The sequence below is a fragment of the Eubalaena glacialis genome, chromosome 4, assembly GCF_028564815.1.
Source record: "Eubalaena glacialis isolate mEubGla1 chromosome 4, mEubGla1.1.hap2.+ XY, whole genome shotgun sequence".
In the NCBI taxonomy this organism is placed as follows: Eukaryota; Metazoa; Chordata; class Mammalia; order Artiodactyla; family Balaenidae; genus Eubalaena; species Eubalaena glacialis.
The window spans coordinates 111,028,876-111,049,058 of record NC_083719.1 but is presented as its reverse complement, the minus strand read 5'-3'; the positions used below and the strand labels follow the sequence as shown (position 1 = coordinate 111,049,058).

Genomic DNA, 20,183 nt, shown 5'->3' with positions numbered 1-20,183 from the left:
GTTTTAAGTAGGAGAGTGACATAATTAGATTTGTGTTGAAACTGACTGCCAAGTAGAGAACAGACTATAGGGGAACCTAATTAGATGCAGTAGTACAGGTAGGAGTCTCTTATAATTTGGGGCGAGATAATGGTGACCTAGAATAACGTGGTGAAAGTAGAGATGGAAAGAAGTGTGTTGAATTGATATAATCTGTTCCTTGTCAATGACAGTGGCTCACGTTTGTTTCTCTAATGCTTAGAAGAGTATCTGAAACAGTAGGAATTTAATATCTGTTCAACCAAACTGTTGAACTTCTTCACTTTAATAATTGTATTTTAATATAGATTCTTAATCATAAAATTTCAAAATTTGAAACTTTACATATACATATGTTCATAAGGTTAGAGTCAAGCTAAAACATTTTTCTGCCATCGGGCTTTCTTTTCTGTCTTTCACTTCTATAGAAAAAGTAGACTATATGAGGATATATTATTTGATAAAAAATTTTTTTACTAATGCATTGTAGAAAATATCAATAAAACTAAAAGTCTCAGGGGGAGCAGAGGACCTATTACTAGATTCTTGATTAAAGTTATTAACCATATTCGCACGTGTTTTCCTACAGGCAGGAAACTCAGAGCAAGTCAGGGACTTTGTGCAGAAAGACAAGTCTCTAATATACTCTCTCATTTTCTGCCTGAATAACATTAACTGTAAATGTAAATTAGATTTCCTCTCCCCTCATTTGTATTGTAAAAGAAACTATTTTCATATCTTTTTTAATAAGCTTTTTCTATATATCTGTAAGATCTTTAATTGCATTTAACAACTATTTATGGAGTGCTTAATGTGTGCAAGGCACTAGGATGCCAAAGTAGCCTTTTTCAAATTTTAAATTTAATCTGTTGAAGGTAAAAGTAAATGTTCTTTTCGTTGTTTGTAAATATTTTCTCCACCAGATCAGTAAATCAGAGAAGCCGGAAAGCTGTGATAATGTGAAGGTGGTGGTTAGGTGCCGGCCCCTCAATGACAGAGAGAAATCAATGTGCTACAGACAGGCTGTCGGTGTGGATGAGATGAGGGGAACTATCACTGTACATAAGACTGATTCTTCCAATGAACCTCCAAAGACGTTTACTTTTGATACTGTTTTTGGACCAGAGAGTAAACAACTAGATGTTTATAACTTAACTGCCAGACCTATTATTGATTCTGTTCTTGAAGGCTACAATGGTGAGTACTTTATATAGTTTACTTCTTTTTTAAATAGATCTTTATTGGAGTATAATTGCTTCACAAGACCGTGTTAGCTTCTGTTGCACAAGAAAGGGAATCTGCCGTATGCATACACATGTCCCCATATCCCCTCCCTCTTGAGCCTCCCTCCCATCCTCCCTGCCTCACCCCTCTAGGTCATTGCCAAGCACAGAGCTGATCTCCCTGTGCTATGCTGCTACTTCCCACCAGCCAACTGTTTTACATTCGGTGGTGTATATACGTCGATGCCACTCTCACTTCGCCCCAGCTTCACCCTCCCACCCCATGTCATCAAGTCCATTCTCTATGTCTACCTCTTTATTCCTGCCCTTCAACTAGGTTCATCACTAACATTTTTTTTTTTTTTTAGATTCCATGTATATGCGTTAGCATACTGTATTTGTTTTTCTCTTTCTAACTTACTTCACTCTGTATGACAGACTCTAGGTCCATCCACCTCACTACAAATAACTAAGTTTCGTTTCTTTTTATAGCTGAGCAATATTCCATTGTATATATGTGCCACATCATCTTTTTCCATTCATTGGTCGATGGACATTTAGGTTGATTCCATGTCCTGGATATTGTAAATAGTGCTGCACTGAACATTGGGGTCCATGTCTCTTTTTGAATTATGGTTCTCTCAGGGTATATGCCCAGTAGTGGGATTGCTGGGTCATATGGTAGTTCTATTTTTAGTTTTTTAAGGAACCTCCATACTGTTGTCCATAGTGGTTGTATCAATTTACATTCCCACCAACAGTGTACAAGGGTTCCCTTTTCACCACACCCTTTCCAGCATTTATTGTTTCTAGCTTTTTTGATGATGGCCATTCTGACCGGCGTGAGGTGATACCTCATTGTAGTTTTGATTTGCATTTCTCTAATAATTAGTGATGTTGAGCATCTTTTAATGTGCCTCTTGGCCATCTGTATATCTTCCTTGGTGAAATGTCTATTTGGTCTTCTGCCCATTTTTTAACTGGATTGTTTGTTTTCTTGATATTGAGCTTCATGAGTTGTTTGTATATTTTGGAGATTAATTTGTCGTTTCTTTTGTCGTTTGTCGTTTCATTTGCAAATATTTTCTCCCATTCTGAGGGTTGTCTTTTTGTCTTGTTTATGGTTTCCTTTGCTGTGCAAAAGCTTTTAAGTTTAATTAAGTTCCATTTGTTTATTTTTGTTTTTATTTGTTACTCTAGGAAGCGGGTCAAAAAAGATCTTGCTGTGGTTTATGTCAAAGAGTGGTTTTCCTATGTTTTCCTCTAAAAGTTTTATAGTGTCTGTTGTTATATTTAAGTCTTTAATCCATTTGGGGTTTATTTTTGTGTATGGTGTTACGTAGTGTTCTAATTTCATTCTGTTACACGTAGCTGTCCAATTTTCCCAGCACCACTTATTGAAGCAGCTGTCTTTTCTCCGTTGTATGTTCTTGCCACTTTTGTCGTAAATTAGGTGACCATATGTGTGTGGGTTTAACTCTGGGCATTCTATCCTGTACCATTGATCTATATTTCTGTTTTTGTGCCAGTACCATACTGTCTTGATTACTGTAGCTTTATGGTATAGTTTGAAGTCGGGGAGCCTGATTCCTCCACCTCCATTTTTCTTTCTCAAGATTGCTTTGGCTATTTGGGGTCTTTTGTGTTTCCATACAGATTGTAAGATTTTTTTGTTCTAATTCTGTGAAGAATGCCATTGGTAGTTTGACAGGGATTGCACTGAATCTGTAGATTGCTTTGGGTAGTATAGTCATTTTCACAATATTGATTCTTCCAATCGAAGAACATGGTATATTTCTCCATCTGTTTATGTCATCTTTGATTTCTTTCATCAGTGTTTTATAGTTTTCTGAGTACAAGTCTTTCGCCTCCTTAGGCAGGTTTATTCCTAGGTATTTTATTCTTTTTGTTGCAATGGTAAATGGGAGTGTTTCCTTAATTTCTCTTTCTGATTTTTCGTTGTTGGTGTATAGGAATGCCAGAGATTTCTGTGCATTAGTTTTGTATCCTGCAGCCTTACCAAATTCATTGATTAGTTCTAGTAGTTTTCTGGTGGCATCTTTAGGATTTTCTATGTATAGTATCATGTCATCGGCAAATAGTGACAGTTTTACTTCTTCTTTTCCAATTTGTATTCCTTTTATTTCTTTTTCTTCTCTGATTGCTGTGGCTAGGACTTCCAAAACTGTGTTGGATAAGAGTGGTGAGAGTGGACATCCTTGTCTTCTTCCTGATCCTAGTGGAAATGCTTTCAGTTTTTCACCATTGAGTATGATGCTTACTGTGGGTTTGTCATATATGGCCTTTATTATGTTGAGGTAGGTTCCCTCTATGCCCATTTTCTGGAGAGTTTTTATCGTAAATGGGTGTTGAATTTTGTCAAAAGCTTTTTCTGCATCTATTGAGATGACCATATGGTTTTTATTCCTTAATTTGTTAATGTGGTGTATCACATTGATTGATTTGCATATATTGAAGAATCTTTACATCCCTGGGATAAATCCCACTTGATCATGGTGTATGATCCTTTTAATGTGCTGTTGGATTATATTTGCTAGTATTTTGTTCAGGATTTTTGCATCTATGTTCATCAGTGATACTGGTCTATAATTTTCTTTTTTTGTGATATCTTTTTCTGGTTTTGGTATCAGGGTGATGGTGGCTTTGTAGAATGAATTTGGGAGTGTTTCTCCCTCTGCAATTTTTTGGAAGAGTTTGAGAAGGATTGGTGTTAGCTCTTCTCTAAATGTTTGATAGAATTCCCCTGTGAAACCATCTGGTCCTGGACTTTTGTTTTTTGGAAGCTTTTTAATTACAGTTTCAGTTTCATAACTTGTGATACGTCTGTTTATATTTTCTAATTCTTCCTGGTTCAGTCTTGGAAAATTGTCCCTTTCCAAGAATTTGTTCATTTCTTCGTGGTTGTCCATTTTATTGGCGTATAGTTGTTTGTAGTAGTCTCTTATAATCCTTTAGTATTTCTGCAGTGTCAGTTGTGATTTCTCCTTTTTCATTTCTAATTTTATTGACTTGCGTCCTCTCCCTTTTTTTCTTGACGAGTCTGGCTAAGGGTTTATCAATTTTGTTTATCTTCTCAAAGAACCAGCTTTTAGTTTTATTGATCTTTGCTATTGTTTTCTTCATTTCTGTTTCATTTATTTCTGCTCTGATCTTTATGATTTCTTTCTTTCTACTGACTTTGGGTTTTCTTTGTTCTTCTTTCTCTAGTTGATTTACGTGTAGGGTTAGATTGTTTATTTGAGATTTTTCTTGTTTCTTGAGGTGAGATTGAATTGCTATAAACTTCCCTCTTAGAACTGCTTTTGCTGCGTCCCATAGGTTTTGGGTTGTCATGTTTTCATTGTCATTTGTTTCTATGTATTTTTTTATTTCTTCTTTGATTTCTTCAGTGATCTCTTGGTTATTTAGTAGTGCACTGTTTAGCCTGCATATATTTGTTTTTTTTACAGTTTTTTTCTTGTAATTGATTTCCAGTCTCATAGCGTTGTGGTCAGAAAAGATGCTTGATACGATTTCAATTTTCTTAAATTTTCCAAGGCTTGATTTGTGACCCAAGATGTGATCTGTCCTGGAGAATGTTCCATGTGCACTTGAGAAGAAAGTGTATTCAGCCACTTTTGGGTGGAATGTTCTATAAATATCAATTAAATCTATCTGGTCTATTGTGTCATTTAAAGCTTGTGTTTCCTTATTTATTTTCTGTTTGGATGATCTGTCCATTGGTGTAAGTGAGGTGTTAAAGTCCCCTACAATATTGTGTTACTGTCGATTTCTCCTTTCATGGTTGTTAGCATTTGCCTTATGTATTGAGGTACTCCTATGTTGGATGCATAAACATTTATAATTGTTATATCTTCTTCTTGAATTGATCCTTTGATCATTATGTAGCATCCCTCCTTATCTCTTGTAACAGTCTTTATTTTAAAGTCTATTTTGTCTGATATGAGTATTGCTACTCTAGCTTTCTTTTGATTTCCATTTGCATGGAATATCTTTTTCCATCCCTTCGCTTTCAGTCTGTATGTGTCCCTAGGTCTGAAGTGGGTCTCTTGTAGACAGCGTATATATGGGTCTTGTTTTTGTATCCATTCAGCCAGTCTGTGTCTTTTGGTTGGGGCATTTAATCCATTTACATTCAAGATTATTATTGATATGTATGTTCCTATTACCATTTTCTTAACTGTTTTGGGTTTGTTTTTGTTGGTCTTTTTCTTCTCTTGTGTTTCCCACTTAGAGAATTTTTTTTAGCATTTGTTGTAAAGTTGGTTTGGTGGTGCTGAATTCTCTTAGCTTTTGTTTGTCTGAAAAGCTTTTGACTTCCCCATCAAATCTGAATGAGATCCTTGCTGGGTAGAGTAATCTTGGTTGTAGGTTTTTCTCTTTCATCACTTTAAGTATATCCTGCCACTCCCTTCTGGCCTGCAGAGTTTCTGCTGAAAAATCAGCTGATAACCTTATGGGGATTCCTTTTTATGTTATTTTTTGTTTTTCCCTTGCTGCTTTTAATATTTTTTCTTTGAATTTAATTTTTATTAGTTTGATTTATATGTGTCTTGGTGTGTTTCTCCTAGGGTTTATCCTGTGTGGGACTTTCTGTGCTTCCTGGACTTGGGTGACTATTTCCTTTCCCATGTTAGGGAAGTTTTCCATGATAATATCTTCAAATATTTTCTCAGACCGTTTCTTTTTCTCTTCTTCTTCTGGGACCTCTATAATTCGAATGTTGGTGTGTTTAGTGTTGTCCCAGAGGTCTCTGAGATTGTCTTCAATTCTTTTCATTCTTTTTTCTTTATTCTGCTCCTTGGCAGTTATTTCTTCCAGCTCACTTATTTGTTCTTCTGCCTCCGTTATTCTGTTATTGATTCCTTCTAGTGTATTTTTCATTCAGTTATTGTGTTGTTCATCTCTGTTTGTTTATTCTTTAATTCTTCTAGATCTTTGTTAAACATTTCTTGTATTTTCTCAATCTGTGCCTCCATTCTATTTCTGAGATCTGGATCATCTTTACTATCATTACTCTGAATTCTTTTTCAGGTAGATTGCCTATTTCCTTTTCATTTATTTGGTCTTGTAGGTTTTTACCTTGCTCCTTAATCTGTGACATATTTTTTGCCATCTCATTTTTTTTTTTTTTTTTTTAAGAGTGGGATTGTGTTCCTGTTTTACTGGTTGTTTGGCCTGAGGCTTCCAACACTGTAGTTTGTAGGCTATTGGGTAGAGCTGGGTCTTGGTGCTGAGACGAGGAACTCTGTGAGACCTCACTCTGATGAATATTCCCTGGGGTCTGAGGTTCTCTGTTAGTCCAGTGGTTCGGACTTGGAGCTCCCACCGCAGGCGCTTCCCCCTGACCCCAGGCTCGCAAATCAAGATCCTGCAAGCCACGTGGGTGGCAAAAAAAATTTTTTTAAAAGAGAAAAATAACAAAGTAAAAAATAAAATTAGACTAGGAAATTAACAGGTATGTTAGACAGAATATAAAAATAAAAATATAGATGAATCAACAACCAGAAGGTAACTCAGTACCACAATAGTGAAAAAGGAGGAAGGAAAGAAAAAAAAAGGCGGCGGGGGAAGGCCTTGGCTGTGGAGAGTGGGGCCTATCAAGGGTGAGGTTTGGGTGGTGGGCAGGGACAGTGCTCAGGACCTGTGGGGCTGGAAAAGGCCCTGGGGGCTGTGTGGGGGTGGAGCTTAGGCTCAAGGAACAGAAGGGGCCCAGGCGTGCCCCCGACCCTGGTCTTACAGGGCAGGGGACCTCACCTGGGAGCCTAGCAGGCTTCCTGGGCTCAAGTCGGCGGGGCAAACACCCTCCTCTCCTCTCCTGCTTCTCAGTCTGGGGTCTGGGAGGGCCCCACCCGCCTGCCTCTCCTGATCTCCCTGGCCTCCCTCCTATGCCACCAGGACCCACGCAGCCTGGAGGGGGCTTTGGATTGGAGGGGACTGGCCTGGGAGCTCAGCAGGCTCCCCATGCCCAAGTGGGCGGGGCAGTTGCCTTCTGCTCCTCTTCCGCTCCTCCCGGAGGGCGCCTCCCACTTGCCTCTCCTGATCTCCCTGGCCTCAGGGGTGCTGATGTTGTCTGGCCTCCACTTCTCCTCCCCCTTTGGTCCCCGTACGTCCTACCGGTTCACTTTGGGGTTCCTCCTGTCTCCTTGGGGGTCAGAGCCCTCCACCAGCGGCCAGCAGGCGCATTAGTTGTGGGGAGATGCTAACTCTATGTCTTCCCACACCGCCATCTTGATTCCTCCCCCCTGTAGTTTACTTTTAAACAACTTTTATCAAGCTATTAATAATACCCAGTGAATTCAACCATTGTAATTGGGCAATTGAATTGTACAGTTTAAGTTTTAGTAAATACATACAGTTGTGAAACCATCAGTTTTATCACCCCCATAAGTTCTTTTATGTCCATTTGCAGTCCCACCCCCAGGCAACCATGGACCTGCTTTCTGTCTACAGTTTTGCCTTTCCTCAAAATTTCGTATAAATCAAATCAGACACTATTTTGTCTTTATCTGTTTTCTTTGACTTAGTGTAATATTTTTGAGGGCCATCCATGTTGTTGCATGTATCAGTAGTTACTTTTTATTGTTGAGTTGTATTCCGTGGTATGAATATACCACTGTTTATGATCTTTGATGGGAATTTGAATGATTGCAGTTTTTTGGCTATTAAGAATAATGCTGTTAGGAACATTCTTTTCTTTAAAATATTTATTTATTTTTTGGCTGTGTCGGGTCTTAGTTGCAGCACACGGGCTCTTTGTGGTGCATGGGCTTCTCTCTAGTTGTGGTGTGTGGGCTCCAGAGCGCATGGGCTCATTAGTTGCGGTGCGCAGGCTCTCTGATTGTGGCACGTGGGCTCAGTAGTTGTGGCACATTGGGCTTAGTTGCCCCACAGCTTGAGGGATCTTACTTCTCTGACCAGGGATCGAACCAGCATCCCCTGCATTGCAAGACCAATTCTTAACCACTGGACCACCAGGGAAGTCCCAGGAACATTCTTTTATAAGTCATTGTGCAGATACGTTTCAAAGTTTCTCTTGGATAGATACCTAGGAGTGAAATTGCTGGGTCTTATGGTTAACGTATGTTTATCTTTTGAAGAAACTGCAAAACCGTTTTCCACAGTGGTGATTGTACTACTTTTTTCCCAGCAGTATGGTATGAGAGTTCCAGTTTCTTCACATCTTCACCAACATTTAGACTCTCGTTCTTTTTAATTATAGCTATTCTAGAGGATCTGTAGTGGTATCTCATTGTTTTAACTTGTATTTCCCTAATGATTAACAACATTGAACATCTGTTTGTGTACTTATTGGACATTTGTATGTCTTCTTGGTAAAATATCTCTTAAAATATCTTACCCATTTTAAAAATTGGTTGCCTGTGTTCTTATTATTGAGTCATACTCTTTATATATTCTGGATTCATATCTGTGATCAGATATGTGATTTGAAAATATTTTTCCCAGTCTGTGGCTTGTCTTTTCATTTTCTTAGTGATGTTTTTTTGAAGAGAAAAGTTTTGTATTTTGATTAAGTTCAGCTATCAAGTTTTCTTTTATCACATGCTTTTGGTGACATAGCTCAGAAATTTTTTCCAAACCCAAGACCACAAAGATTTTCTCTTATGTTTTTATGTAGAAGTTGTAAACATTTTAGGTCTTACATTTAAGTCTCTGGTCCATTTTGAGTTAATTTTTATATATGGTGTGAGGTGAGGGTCTGAGTTTTTTTCTTTCTTTCTCCCCCCTGCCCCCTTTTTTTCCCTTGTTGCCTATGGATATCCAGTTGTTACAGCACCATTTGTTGAGAAGACTATTCTTTCCCTATTGAATTAACTTGGTGCTTTTGTCAAAATTCAACTGACCACAAATGTGTGGGCTTATTTCTGGATTGTTTGTTCTATTCCATATTTGTTTGTTTATTTATTTATTTGGCTGTGCTGTGCGGCACATGGGATATTAGTTCCCTGACCAGGGATCAAATCCGTGCCCCCTGCATTGGGAGCATGGAATCTTAACCACTGGACCACCAGGGAAGTCCCATAGAATTCTGTAATATATAATGCAGTTTACTGTGCATTATTCAAATGTAGCTTAGCTGTAACTGTTTGGACTCTCAATAACAAGTACGTAATCCTTCTACCGTTTAAAAAAGTTTTATTTAATTAATAAACTATTTTTGGCGCAATTTTGTGTTCACAGTAAAATTGAGCAAAGTACAGAGAGTTCCCATATATCCCTAGTCCCCCAGAATGCATACCTCCTCCACTGTCAACATCCTGCACCGTAATGGTTACATTTGTTAAAATTGATGACCCTGTATTGACACATCATTATCATCCAGAGCCCATAGTTTACATTAGGGTTCACTCTAGGTTTTGTACATTCTGTGGGTTTGGACAAATATATAATGACATGTATCCACCATTGTAGTATCATACAAAATTGTTTCACTCTATATAGTATGTTGCCTTTTCAGATTGATAACTTTCACTTAGTAACATGCACTTAGGTTTCCTCCATGCCTTTTCATGGCTTGTTAATTCATCTCTTTTTATCAGTGAATAATATTCCATTGTCCTTATGTACTGTTTGTCTGTTAACCTGCCTACTGAAGGACATCTTGGTTGCTTCCAAGTTTTGGCAGTTATGAATAAAGCTGCTATAAATATCCACATGTAGGTTTTTTGGTGGACCTTCTGCCATTTTAAATATATAGTTTGGAAATGAGGAGACTGGGTAAAATCTCAGGTAATTTTTAGTTTTTAAAAACTAACATTTTAAGAGAAGTTCATATTGAACAAAATGGTAGCATTAGATTTGTTAAGTTTGGCATTTAAAAATTAGAAATTTGGACTCTCATCTCTGAAAATAAGATGAGATTCTTTAATTTTAGGGGATTCCTGGTCCTCCTTTCTCAGCTCTAATATTGTAAATTAGTAACCTTTTTATTTAAAAAAAATTTTAATTTAATTTTTATTTTATATTGGAGTATAGTTGATTTACAATGTTGTGTTAGTTTCAGGTGTACAGCAAAGTGATTCAGTTATACATATACATATATCCATTCTTTTTCAGATTCTTTTCCCATATAGATTATTACAGAATATTGCGTAGAGCTCCCTGTGCTATACAGTATGTCCTTGTTGATTATCTATTTTATATATATAGTATATGTATATGTTAATCCCAAACTCCTAATTTATCCCTCCTCACCACGTTTCCCCTCTGGTAACCATAAGTTTGTTTCTGAAGTCTGTGAGTCTGTTCCTGTTTTGTAAATAAGTTCATCTGTATAATTTTTTTTTTTAGATTCCACATATAAGTGATATCATATGATATTTGTCTTTCTCTGGCTGACTTCACTTAGTATGATAATCTCTAGGTCCATCTATGTTGCTGCAAATGGCATTGTTTCATTCTTTTTTATGGCTGAGTAATATTCCATTGTGTATATGTACCCCATTTTTTTATCCATTCCTCTGTTGATGGACATTTAGGTTGCTTCCATGTCTTGACTATTGTAAATAGTGCTGCAGTTAACATTGGGGTGCATATATCTTTTCGAATGATGGTTTTCTCTGGATATATGCCCAGGAATGGGATCACTGGATTGTATGGTAGTTCTATTTTTAGGTTTAGGTTTTTTTTTTTTTTTTTTTTTTTGATGTGGACCCTTTTTAAAGTCTTTATTGAATTTGTTACAATATTGCTTCTGTTTTGGTTTTTTGGCCATGAGGCATGTGGGATCCCAGCTCCCTGACCAGGGATCGAACCCGCACCCCCTGCATTGGAAGGTGAAGTCCTAGCCACTGGACTGCCAGGGAAGTTCCTATTTTTAGTTTTTTAAGGAATCTCCATACTGTTTTCCATAGTGCCTGTACCAATTTACATTCCCACCAACAGTGAAGGAGGGTTCCCTTTTCTGCACACCCTCTCCAGCATCTACTGTTTGTAGACTTTCTGATGATAGCCATTCTGACCGGTGACAGGTGATACTTCATTGTAGTTTTGATATGCAATTCTCTAATAATTAGCGATATTGAGTACCTTTTCATGTGCTTTTTGGCCATCTGTATGTCTTCTTTGGAGAACTGTCTATTTAGGTCTTCTGCCCTTTTTTTGGTTGGGTTGTTTGTTTTTTTGATACAGAACTGCATGAGCTGTTTGTATATTTTGGAGAGTAATCCCTTGTCAGTCACTTCATTTGCAAATATTTTCTCCCATTCTGTAAGTTGTCTTTTCATTTTGTTTATGGTTTCCTTTGCTGTGCAAAAGTTTTTAAGTTTCATTAGGTCCCATTTGTTTATTTTTGTTTTTATTTTCATTGGGAGGTGGATCCAAAAAAATCTTGCTGCAATTTATGTCAAAGAGTGTTCTGCCTATGTTTTCCTCTAAGAGTTTTATAGTATTCAGCTTTATATTTAGGTCTTTAATCCATTTTGAGTTTATTTTTGTGTATGGTGTTGAAGAATGTTCTAATTTCATTCTTTTACATGTAGCTGTCCAATTTTCCCAGCACCACTTTTTGAAGAGACTGTCTTTTCTCCATTGTATAGTCTTGCCTCCTTTGTCATAGATTAATTGACCATAGGTGCATGGGTTTATCTCTGGCCTTTGTATCCTGTTCCATTGATCTGTATTTCTGTTTTTGTGCCAGTACCATACTGTTTTGATGACTGTAGGTTTGTAGTATAGTCCGAAGTCAAGGAGCCCGATTCCTCCAGCTCATTTATTTTTCTCAGGATTGCTTTGTCTATTCGCGGTCTTTTGTGTTTCCATACAAATTAAAAAATATTTTGTTCTAGTTCTGTGAAAAATGCCATTGGTAATTTGATAGGGATTGCAATGAATCTGTAGATTGCTTTGGGTAGTATAGTCATTTTGACAATATTGATTCTTCCAATCCAAGAACATGGTATATCTCTCCATCTGTTTGTGTCATCTTTGATTTCTTTCATCAGTATCTATAGTTTTCTGAGTACAGGTCTTTTGGCTCCTTAGGTAGGTTTATTCCTAGGTATTTTATTCTTTTTGATGTGATGGTAAATGGGATTGTTTCCTTAATTTCTCTTTCTGATCTTTCATTGTTAGTGTATAGAAATGCAACAGATTTCCGCGTATTAATTTTGTATCCTGCAACTTGACCGAATTCATTGATGAGCTCTAGTAGTTTTCTGGTAGCATCTTTAGGATTTTGTATGTATAGTATCATGTCATCTGCAAACAGTGACAGTTTTACTTCTTCTTTTCCAATTTGGATTCCTTTTATTTCTTTTTCTTCTCTGATTGCCATGGCTAAGAATTCCAAAACTATGTTGAAAAAAGTGGTCAGAGTGGACATCCTTGTCTTGTTCCTGATTTTAGAGGAAATTCTTTTAGCTTTTCACTGTCGAGAATGATGTTAGCTGTGGGTTTGTTATACATGGCCTTTATTATGTTGAGGTAAGTTCTCTCTGTGCCCACTTCTGGAGAGTTTTTATCATAAATGGGTGTTGAATTTTGTCAAAAGCTTTTTCTGCATCTATTGAGATGATCATATGTTTTTTTTTAACTGATAAAATTTTTTATTTCACTTTTGAGTTTTTACACTTTTCCTGATTATTCCGTGTAAGGTGGAAACTAGAACTGTTTAAAAGACATACACAGATAGAGTACATCAATAACCAGGGTTTTTTCTTTTTTGCTATACTATTTTCACAACCACAGGTGTGCTTGCTAGGCAATATAACCATCACAGAAGCAAACGTGAGGCAGAATACTGGTGAGGAAAAACAAAGCGAGAGAGAGCTACCAGGTATACAGACAGGCTCGTTCTACATTCACTACTGTGTTTTCAAGTGCCAAGTATAACTGCACATTTTTGTTCAGCTTGAAAGAAGAGGGATTTTTTCTTTTTCTTTTTTTTCCCTTTTGGTTTGTTTGAAATCAGTGCATGAATGTTTCTCATTTCAGCAGATGGACAAACAGATGGACACTACGGCTACGGGGAATGTTCAGGGGAGGGAGGGGGAGACTGTGAGACTGCTAGGCCTGGCTATTCCCAAATCTCCCCATCACAGTGTTCATGCAACTTCCCTGCATTATAGGGTCTTGTTGAAACGTGTCTGTGAACTTGATGGGATGGGTACACTTGGGAGAGCTGGTGACAGGTGCTAACAAGCATTATCAGGGCTGGCTGCAATATAAGGAGAAACCATGGATATTTAAAAATACATTTTTGAGTCAGATCTTGGTGTGACTGAAGAGCAACCACCGTTCTGAGAACTGGAAGAAGACAGAGCTGAGATGCAGGAAGCTCTTTTCAACTCTCTGAAACAAGGCTGGCTCACCGAAGTGCTCACCAACATCCCTCACCCCCTCCAGACCCCCTGTCCCTGCTCATCTAGTACTAAACCGTGAACAAAAGGCAAAGAGAATGCACAAAGAAGAAAATGTAAGGAAGAAGAAGGACAAATTTAGAAAGAGAAGAGAAAACCAAAATCAATAGTCAAAAAAGGACAGTGGGAAAGAATGTTTAGATTTCAAAATTTTAAAGCCCCAAGCTAGGAAGAACCCAAAGACTGAGTACTTGCTCCTCAAGTGAAAGTCAATCTCTGCAGAACATTATTCTTAGAGGTGTTACCCAGGAAACAGATAAGGCCATTCATTCATAAGATACATGGCTCTTTTTTTCCTTCTTGAGCTCGTGGTTACAGGGAAAACAGATTCCACTACGGAAGCGCAAGCTGCCAATCAGTAACATGCTGCTGTAGGAAAGGGGTTGGAGTCACGTGTGGTCTATGAGCACTGGACCTTTGCATGGTGTCATAACCCAGTTATCTGCCACCAAGAATGTTAATTTCTGGCTTTGACTTTCCTCAGAGGAAGACACTGTGGCCATCCGCAGTCATGAACTTTTGAGTGGCAACAGCCCCAACGGGTCAAGTGTCTACAAGCCCTGAACAGAACAGGCAGAATCACTGTGAATTACCATGAAACTCGAATGCCAAACTAGAGGTGTCTCACTCCAAGTCCCAGTGTCACAATGTAATCTCTATAACTTTCTGTACAACTTTACAATGGAACTGTATTTCAGTGACTGTTTTGAATTGAATTAAACTTTCCGAAAAGTTACACATAATTCAGGTCTATTTTGTTTTCTACCAGTAAGAGTTCTGCTAAATTACAAAACCCCATAATCACAGTGTTGTTTTTTAAAAAAATTAAACACACAGTACCCCTGTCAATGTTAATCAAAATCAAAACTTCAGAATGCTGTGGCATTTATGTGACCAATCTGAGTTTTAGATACAAATACCAGCTGCTTATCCCATGGACCATTTTTGCTAGGCTGAGGCTGTGAAAAACTGAAAGTTGACGTATGATTCTTTTTTTATTGCACAAAGGGATATACATGGAGGGTACAGAGTGACACTGAAGAGATCACAGGGCATGACAGACATTAGTTCTCTCCCTCCCCAGCATCTCCTTCATCTCCCTGGTTTTCTGACGTCCACAGAGTGAGATTGTCCCTAAGCAACTGCATGATCAGGATGCTGTTTTTGTAAGACTCTTCGTTCAGTGTGTCCAATTCAGCAATCGCTTCATCAAATGCCGTTTTTGCCAGGCTGCAAGCCTTTTCAGGAGAGTTTAGAATCTCATAGTAAAAGACGGAGAAATTAAATGCCAAGCCCAGTTGAATTGGGTGTGTAGGCTGCATTTCTTTCTTACTAATTTCAAATGCTTCCTGGTAAGCCTGCTGGGAGTTTGACACAGTGGTTTGTTTATTGTCTCTAGATGCCACCTCAGGAAGATATCTAAAATAATCGCCTTTCATTTTCAAGTAGAACACCTTACTTTCTGGTTGTGTAGCATTGGGAATAAGGTATTTGTCCAACAGCTCCAGAACATCGTTGCAGATGTCCTGCAGCTCTGCCTTGATCTTCTCACGGTACTCTTTGCCCATCTGCTGCTGCGTCTCGTTCCTCTCTGTTTTCTGTTTGATGCTGGAGATGACACACCAGGAAGAACGGCGGGCACTGACCATGTTCTTGTAGACAACAGACAGCAGTTTTCTCTCCTCATTGGAGAGCTCGTGCCCCTGCTTCATGATTGCCTTCACGGCCGCAGCCATGTCATCGTAGCGCTCCACCTGCTCGGCGAGTTTGGCTTTCTGTACCAGCTCACTTTTATCCATGGTCATTCCCGTGGGAGGACTGCAGGGGCCAAAGACACTTACTAGCGGAGCTCCGGGCGTGGTGTCCGCTTCCTTCCCAAGCCCACTCCTCCAGCGGCGGCTGCAGTGGCGACCTCGGCTCCAGAATCGGCGGCTGATCATATGGTTTTTATTCTTCAGTTTGTTAATGTGTGTATCACACTGATTGATTTGTGGACGTTGAAAAATCCTTGCATCCCGGGGATAAATCCCACTTGATCGTGGCGTATGATCCTTTTAATGTATTGTTGGATTCAGTTTGCTAGTATTTTGTTGAGGATTTTTGCATCTATGTTCATCAGTGATATTGGCCTATTTCTTTTTTTTGTGGTATCTTTGGTTTTGGTGTCAGGGTGATGGTGGCCTCATAGAATGAGTTTGGGAGTGTTCCTTCCTCTGCGATTTTTGGGAAGAGTTTCAGAAGGATAGGTGTTAACTTTTCTCTAAATGTTTGGTAGAATTCACCTGTGAAGCCATCTGGTCCTGGACTTCTGTTTGTTGGCAGTTTTAAAATCAGTTTTGATTTCAGTACTTCTGATTGGTCTGTTCATATTTTCTGTTTCTTCCTGGTTCAGTCTTGGAAGGTTATATGTTTATCCATTTCTTCTAGATTGACCATTTATTGACATATAGTTGCTTATAGTAGTCTCTTATAATCCTTTGTATTTTTGTGGTGTCTGTTGTAACTTCTCTTTTTTCATTTCTAATTTTATTGATTTGAGCCCTCTCCCTTTTTTTCTGTTGAGTCTGGCTACAGGTTTATCAATTTTGTTTATCTTTTCAGAGGAACCAGCTTTTAGTTTGATTGATCTTTTCTCTTGTTTTGTTCCTCTCTGTTTCATTTATATCTGCTTTGATCTTTATGATTTTTTCCTTCTACCAACTTTGGGTTTTGTTTGTTCTTTCTCTAGTTACTTAATATCCTTCTTAAATTAGTAATCTTCATATATTTAATGCATTCATAGAAATTGCATTAGGTATTAATTTTGAGCTTAAATTTTTTTTTGGTCATTACATACTGGTAAAAAACATGGGCTGTGGAGCCAACTGGAGTGTGTTCAGATCTTGTTTCTACCACTTACTATGTCATTGAGCAAGTAACTCAACCTCTCTAAGCCTTTGTTTCCTCAACTAAACTGTGGGAATATAAACATTGCCTAGCTCTTAGGATTGGGGTGAAAACTAAATAGGAATGCATGTAAAGTACATGACATAGCACATAGCAAATGATCAGTAAATGGTAGCTGTGGTGTCTTTTCTAAAATGCAGTTCATGATATTTTCAGCTCCTTGGAATGCAGTAAGTTATATTCTTAATGCAAGAGTTTGAAATATTTAGTGAGTTAGAAAAAATTAAGACTTTTAAATTATTCCCATGTATAAAAATGGTTTCTGTTGTGATTAATTTATTTTCATAGAAAGTCCAAAAATGACAAGTTGTTGTTAACTGAATAGAGTGGTAGTAGTTGAGAAACCTTTTTCTTTTATGCTGACACTTTCTTGGCTATCTTCTCATACTATACTGTCTCCTGAGGAAATCTCATCCACCTCCATGGCTTCAGTGGCAAATGAATCTCATCCATCCTCCTGCTTGCTTGACACATCCATTTCGGTGTATCGTAGACTTAAAGCTCAGTACCCCCAAACTAAATTCATGATCTTCCCTTTCAAACTGTTATTTCTTCTAGTGTTGTTTACCATCTCAGTACATGGCATAGCCATAGATCCCTTTGGTCAAGCCAGAAATTGAAAGTCACCCTCAATTCTTCCTTTTCCCTGGTCCCCTTACGACTAGTTATTTTCCAGGTCCTCTTGATTCTAACTGTTAAATATCTCTGACATCCGACTGTTACATATCTCTGAAATCCTTCTACCTTTCTCGTCCCCTTCTATTTATTGTCAGCACCATCTCTCACCTGGCTAACTGCTTCAGCCCTCTAACTTATTTCTTCACGTCTCCCCTTGTTTTCTTCCAATTCTTTGTATACAGTATAGCCAAAGTGACTATGATGTCACTTCTCTGATTGAAAAATCATTCTATGGCTTCACTTTGTTTTTAGCATAAGCTCTAAAAGCCTTAAGATGTTCTTCATCATCCTGTGTGATTAGGCCTCTGTCAATTTCTTTAGCTGTATCTGCATCCACTGTCCTTTTCCATCTCTGTTTCTTCCACTCTGGTCTCATTACATTTCTTCAAAATCTCCATTCTCTTTTTTGCCTCTTGCTGTCCACTGTGTTCCTATCTAACTCTTGCTCATATATCAGATCGTATCTTAAACCTTACCTCTTCTGGAAAGCCTTCCCTGACCTCTTCCCCTTTCCTCCTGCATCAGTTCTCCTGCCCAGATTATGTCCCTTACTCTCATCTAGAACTCCGTGTTTCTCATTTCCCAACACTCATCCTGCTTATAATTATTTGGCTAGTATGTCCTCCCCAAGATGACATATCATAAGATTAAAGATTGTGTTTGTCTTGTTTGTCATTGTGTCCCCGGTGCCTAGCACAATGCCAGACACAGGTGTGTAGTAAGTATTTGTTGAATGAATGAATTTGGGTATTTAGAAAATTTTAAGTTGTATCTGTAATTACTTGTAATAATTGTATTGTCACCTTTTTTGTTAATTCCCCCTATTCCTTACAACTGTTACTTAAAACATTTTATTTCGAAATAATGTACTTATTTTAGGAATAAGAAGAAAAAAACTACCATTTGCCAGGCGTCATGTTGGTCACTTGAAGTAAATTGTTTCATTTGGTTCTTACTATCAATGTAGAGTATTCATTCTTATCCCCATTTTGCCATTGAGGAGATAATCTCTGGGTATATACTTTCTAAGGTCAAGTCTCTGAAAAATGGCAGATGTGTGGATTCACGTTGAAGTCTTTCTATTCTAGAACCTGTGTTCTCTTGCTGTAATTATACTACCTTCTCCAATTTAATGTCCACATTAAGTAATTAATATACACATTTTAAGAAATTTCTTATGATTAGCTAAAGTGTCAGATTTTGTATTTATTTCATTGACTCTAGTTCTTTAACAGTGCTATGCTCATGTGGCATACAGTACATCTTGTAATTGCTGATAATAAAGGTGAAATTTGTCCTAGAATAAACTTTAAATCCAGGCTAGAAATTGCATCACAGTGTCAAAGGAATTAATTTTAAGAGCTATTGGTCTGTAGCATTAGACTCTGCGAAGTGATTGATTCTCTTCATCATTTTCAGGGACTATTTTTGCATATGGACAAACTGGAACAGGTAAAACTTTTACCATGGAAGGTGTTCGAGCTGTTCCTGAACTTAGAGGAATCATTCCAAATTCATTTGCTCACATATTTGGTCATATTGCAAAAGCAGAGGGTGATACAAGGTAAAAGAGAATTAATATTTTCTAATATTGAGAAGTACAAGCATAAGAAAGATGTATACATTTTATAAACACATTTAAAAAACTGTTCTAATATTTCACTGGTTTTTTTTTTAATGATGTTTTATTTACAGATTTTTGGTTCGAGTGTCTTATTTGGAAATATATAATGAAGAAGTTCGTGACCTTTTGGGCAAGGATCAGACGCAGAGGTTAGAGGTATGGATAATTGAAATTGGAGCATTTTCCAAAGCAATAGAATGTGTACTAAATTAAGCTCTTCTTTGAACAAAAGGTACTTTCAATATTTTACTTATTTTTTGACCAGGTAATATGATAACATAGTTCAAAAATAAAAGTATTTTAAACATTTATGCATTGAAAAGTCTTGTTCCTACCTCATTTCTCCCCACCCTAAGATAACCACTTTCAGTATCCTTTCAGTGTTCTTTATGTAAATACAAACAAATACAATTTTATTTTTACTCCAAAAGTAGGACACTGTATACATTGATCTGCACCTTTTTTTTAATTAAAATTTTTATGGAGTTAAGTGTAAATTCATATGCAGTTGTAAGAAATAATACAGAGAGATTACCCTTCACACAGTTTTCCCCAGTGGTAACATTTTACAAAGCTATAATGCAATATCACAACCATGATATTGACCTTGATGCAATCCACAGATCTTATTCAAATGCCCCCAGTTTTTCCTCTAGTCATTTGTGTTGTATACTGTTTTATCATGTGTAGATTGGTATATCCACTACCACAGCAAGGTACTAAACATCTCAGATATGCCTTATGTTGCCCTTTTATAACCACATCCCCCTCTCCTGTGACCACTCCCCTCTGTCCCCATCCCTAACCCCTGACAACCCCTGATCTGCTTTCCATTTCTACAGTTTTGTCATTTCAAAATGTTATGTAAATATAAACACACAATATGTAACCTTTTGGAATTGTCTTTTTTCACTTGGCATAACTCCCTAGAGATTCATCCAAGTTGTTGCATGTATCGATTGTTCATTCATTTTTATTACTGAGTAATACTGCATGGCGTATTTAACCATTCACCTGTTGAAGGACATCTGGGCTGTGTACAGTTTTGGGCTATTATGAGTAAAGCCACTATGAACATTCAGACACAGATTTTTTTGCAAACGTAAGTTTTCATTCTCTGGTATGAATGCCCAAGAGTACTATGGAATTTATTTTAAGTCAGAAGTTTTTAAAGTGTCAAAAATATGGTTATTAAGACTAATCATGAATGTAGTCATGAATACTTGCGTTTTCAGTCTTTCTTTTACCTGAAGGAAAAACCAAACTTTCTGATTGAGAAATTCTAGTTTGTAT

At 37.5% G+C, this 20,183-nt stretch overlaps 2 protein-coding genes across 2 annotated transcripts in view; one reads left to right on the top strand and one right to left on the bottom strand.

The window, feature by feature from the left end:
* Nucleotides 1-20,183, top strand: part of KIF3A (kinesin family member 3A) — a 71,120-nt gene that overhangs the window by 1,949 nt on the left and 48,988 nt on the right. Inside the window, exons 2-4 of the mRNA XM_061188154.1 lie at nucleotides 942-1,215; nucleotides 18,686-18,830; nucleotides 18,962-19,046. Coding sequence (XP_061044137.1) covers nucleotides 942-1,215; nucleotides 18,686-18,830; nucleotides 18,962-19,046 — 504 coding nt within the window. The remainder of the gene's footprint in view (nucleotides 1-941; nucleotides 1,216-18,685; nucleotides 18,831-18,961; nucleotides 19,047-20,183) is intronic.
* On the bottom strand, nucleotides 14,701-15,463 carry LOC133089939 (14-3-3 protein beta/alpha-like). The gene has a single exon (XM_061188153.1). The coding sequence runs from the start codon at nucleotides 15,445-15,447 to the stop codon at nucleotides 14,707-14,709; it is 741 nt and encodes a 246-aa protein (XP_061044136.1). The 5' UTR covers nucleotides 15,448-15,463; the 3' UTR covers nucleotides 14,701-14,706.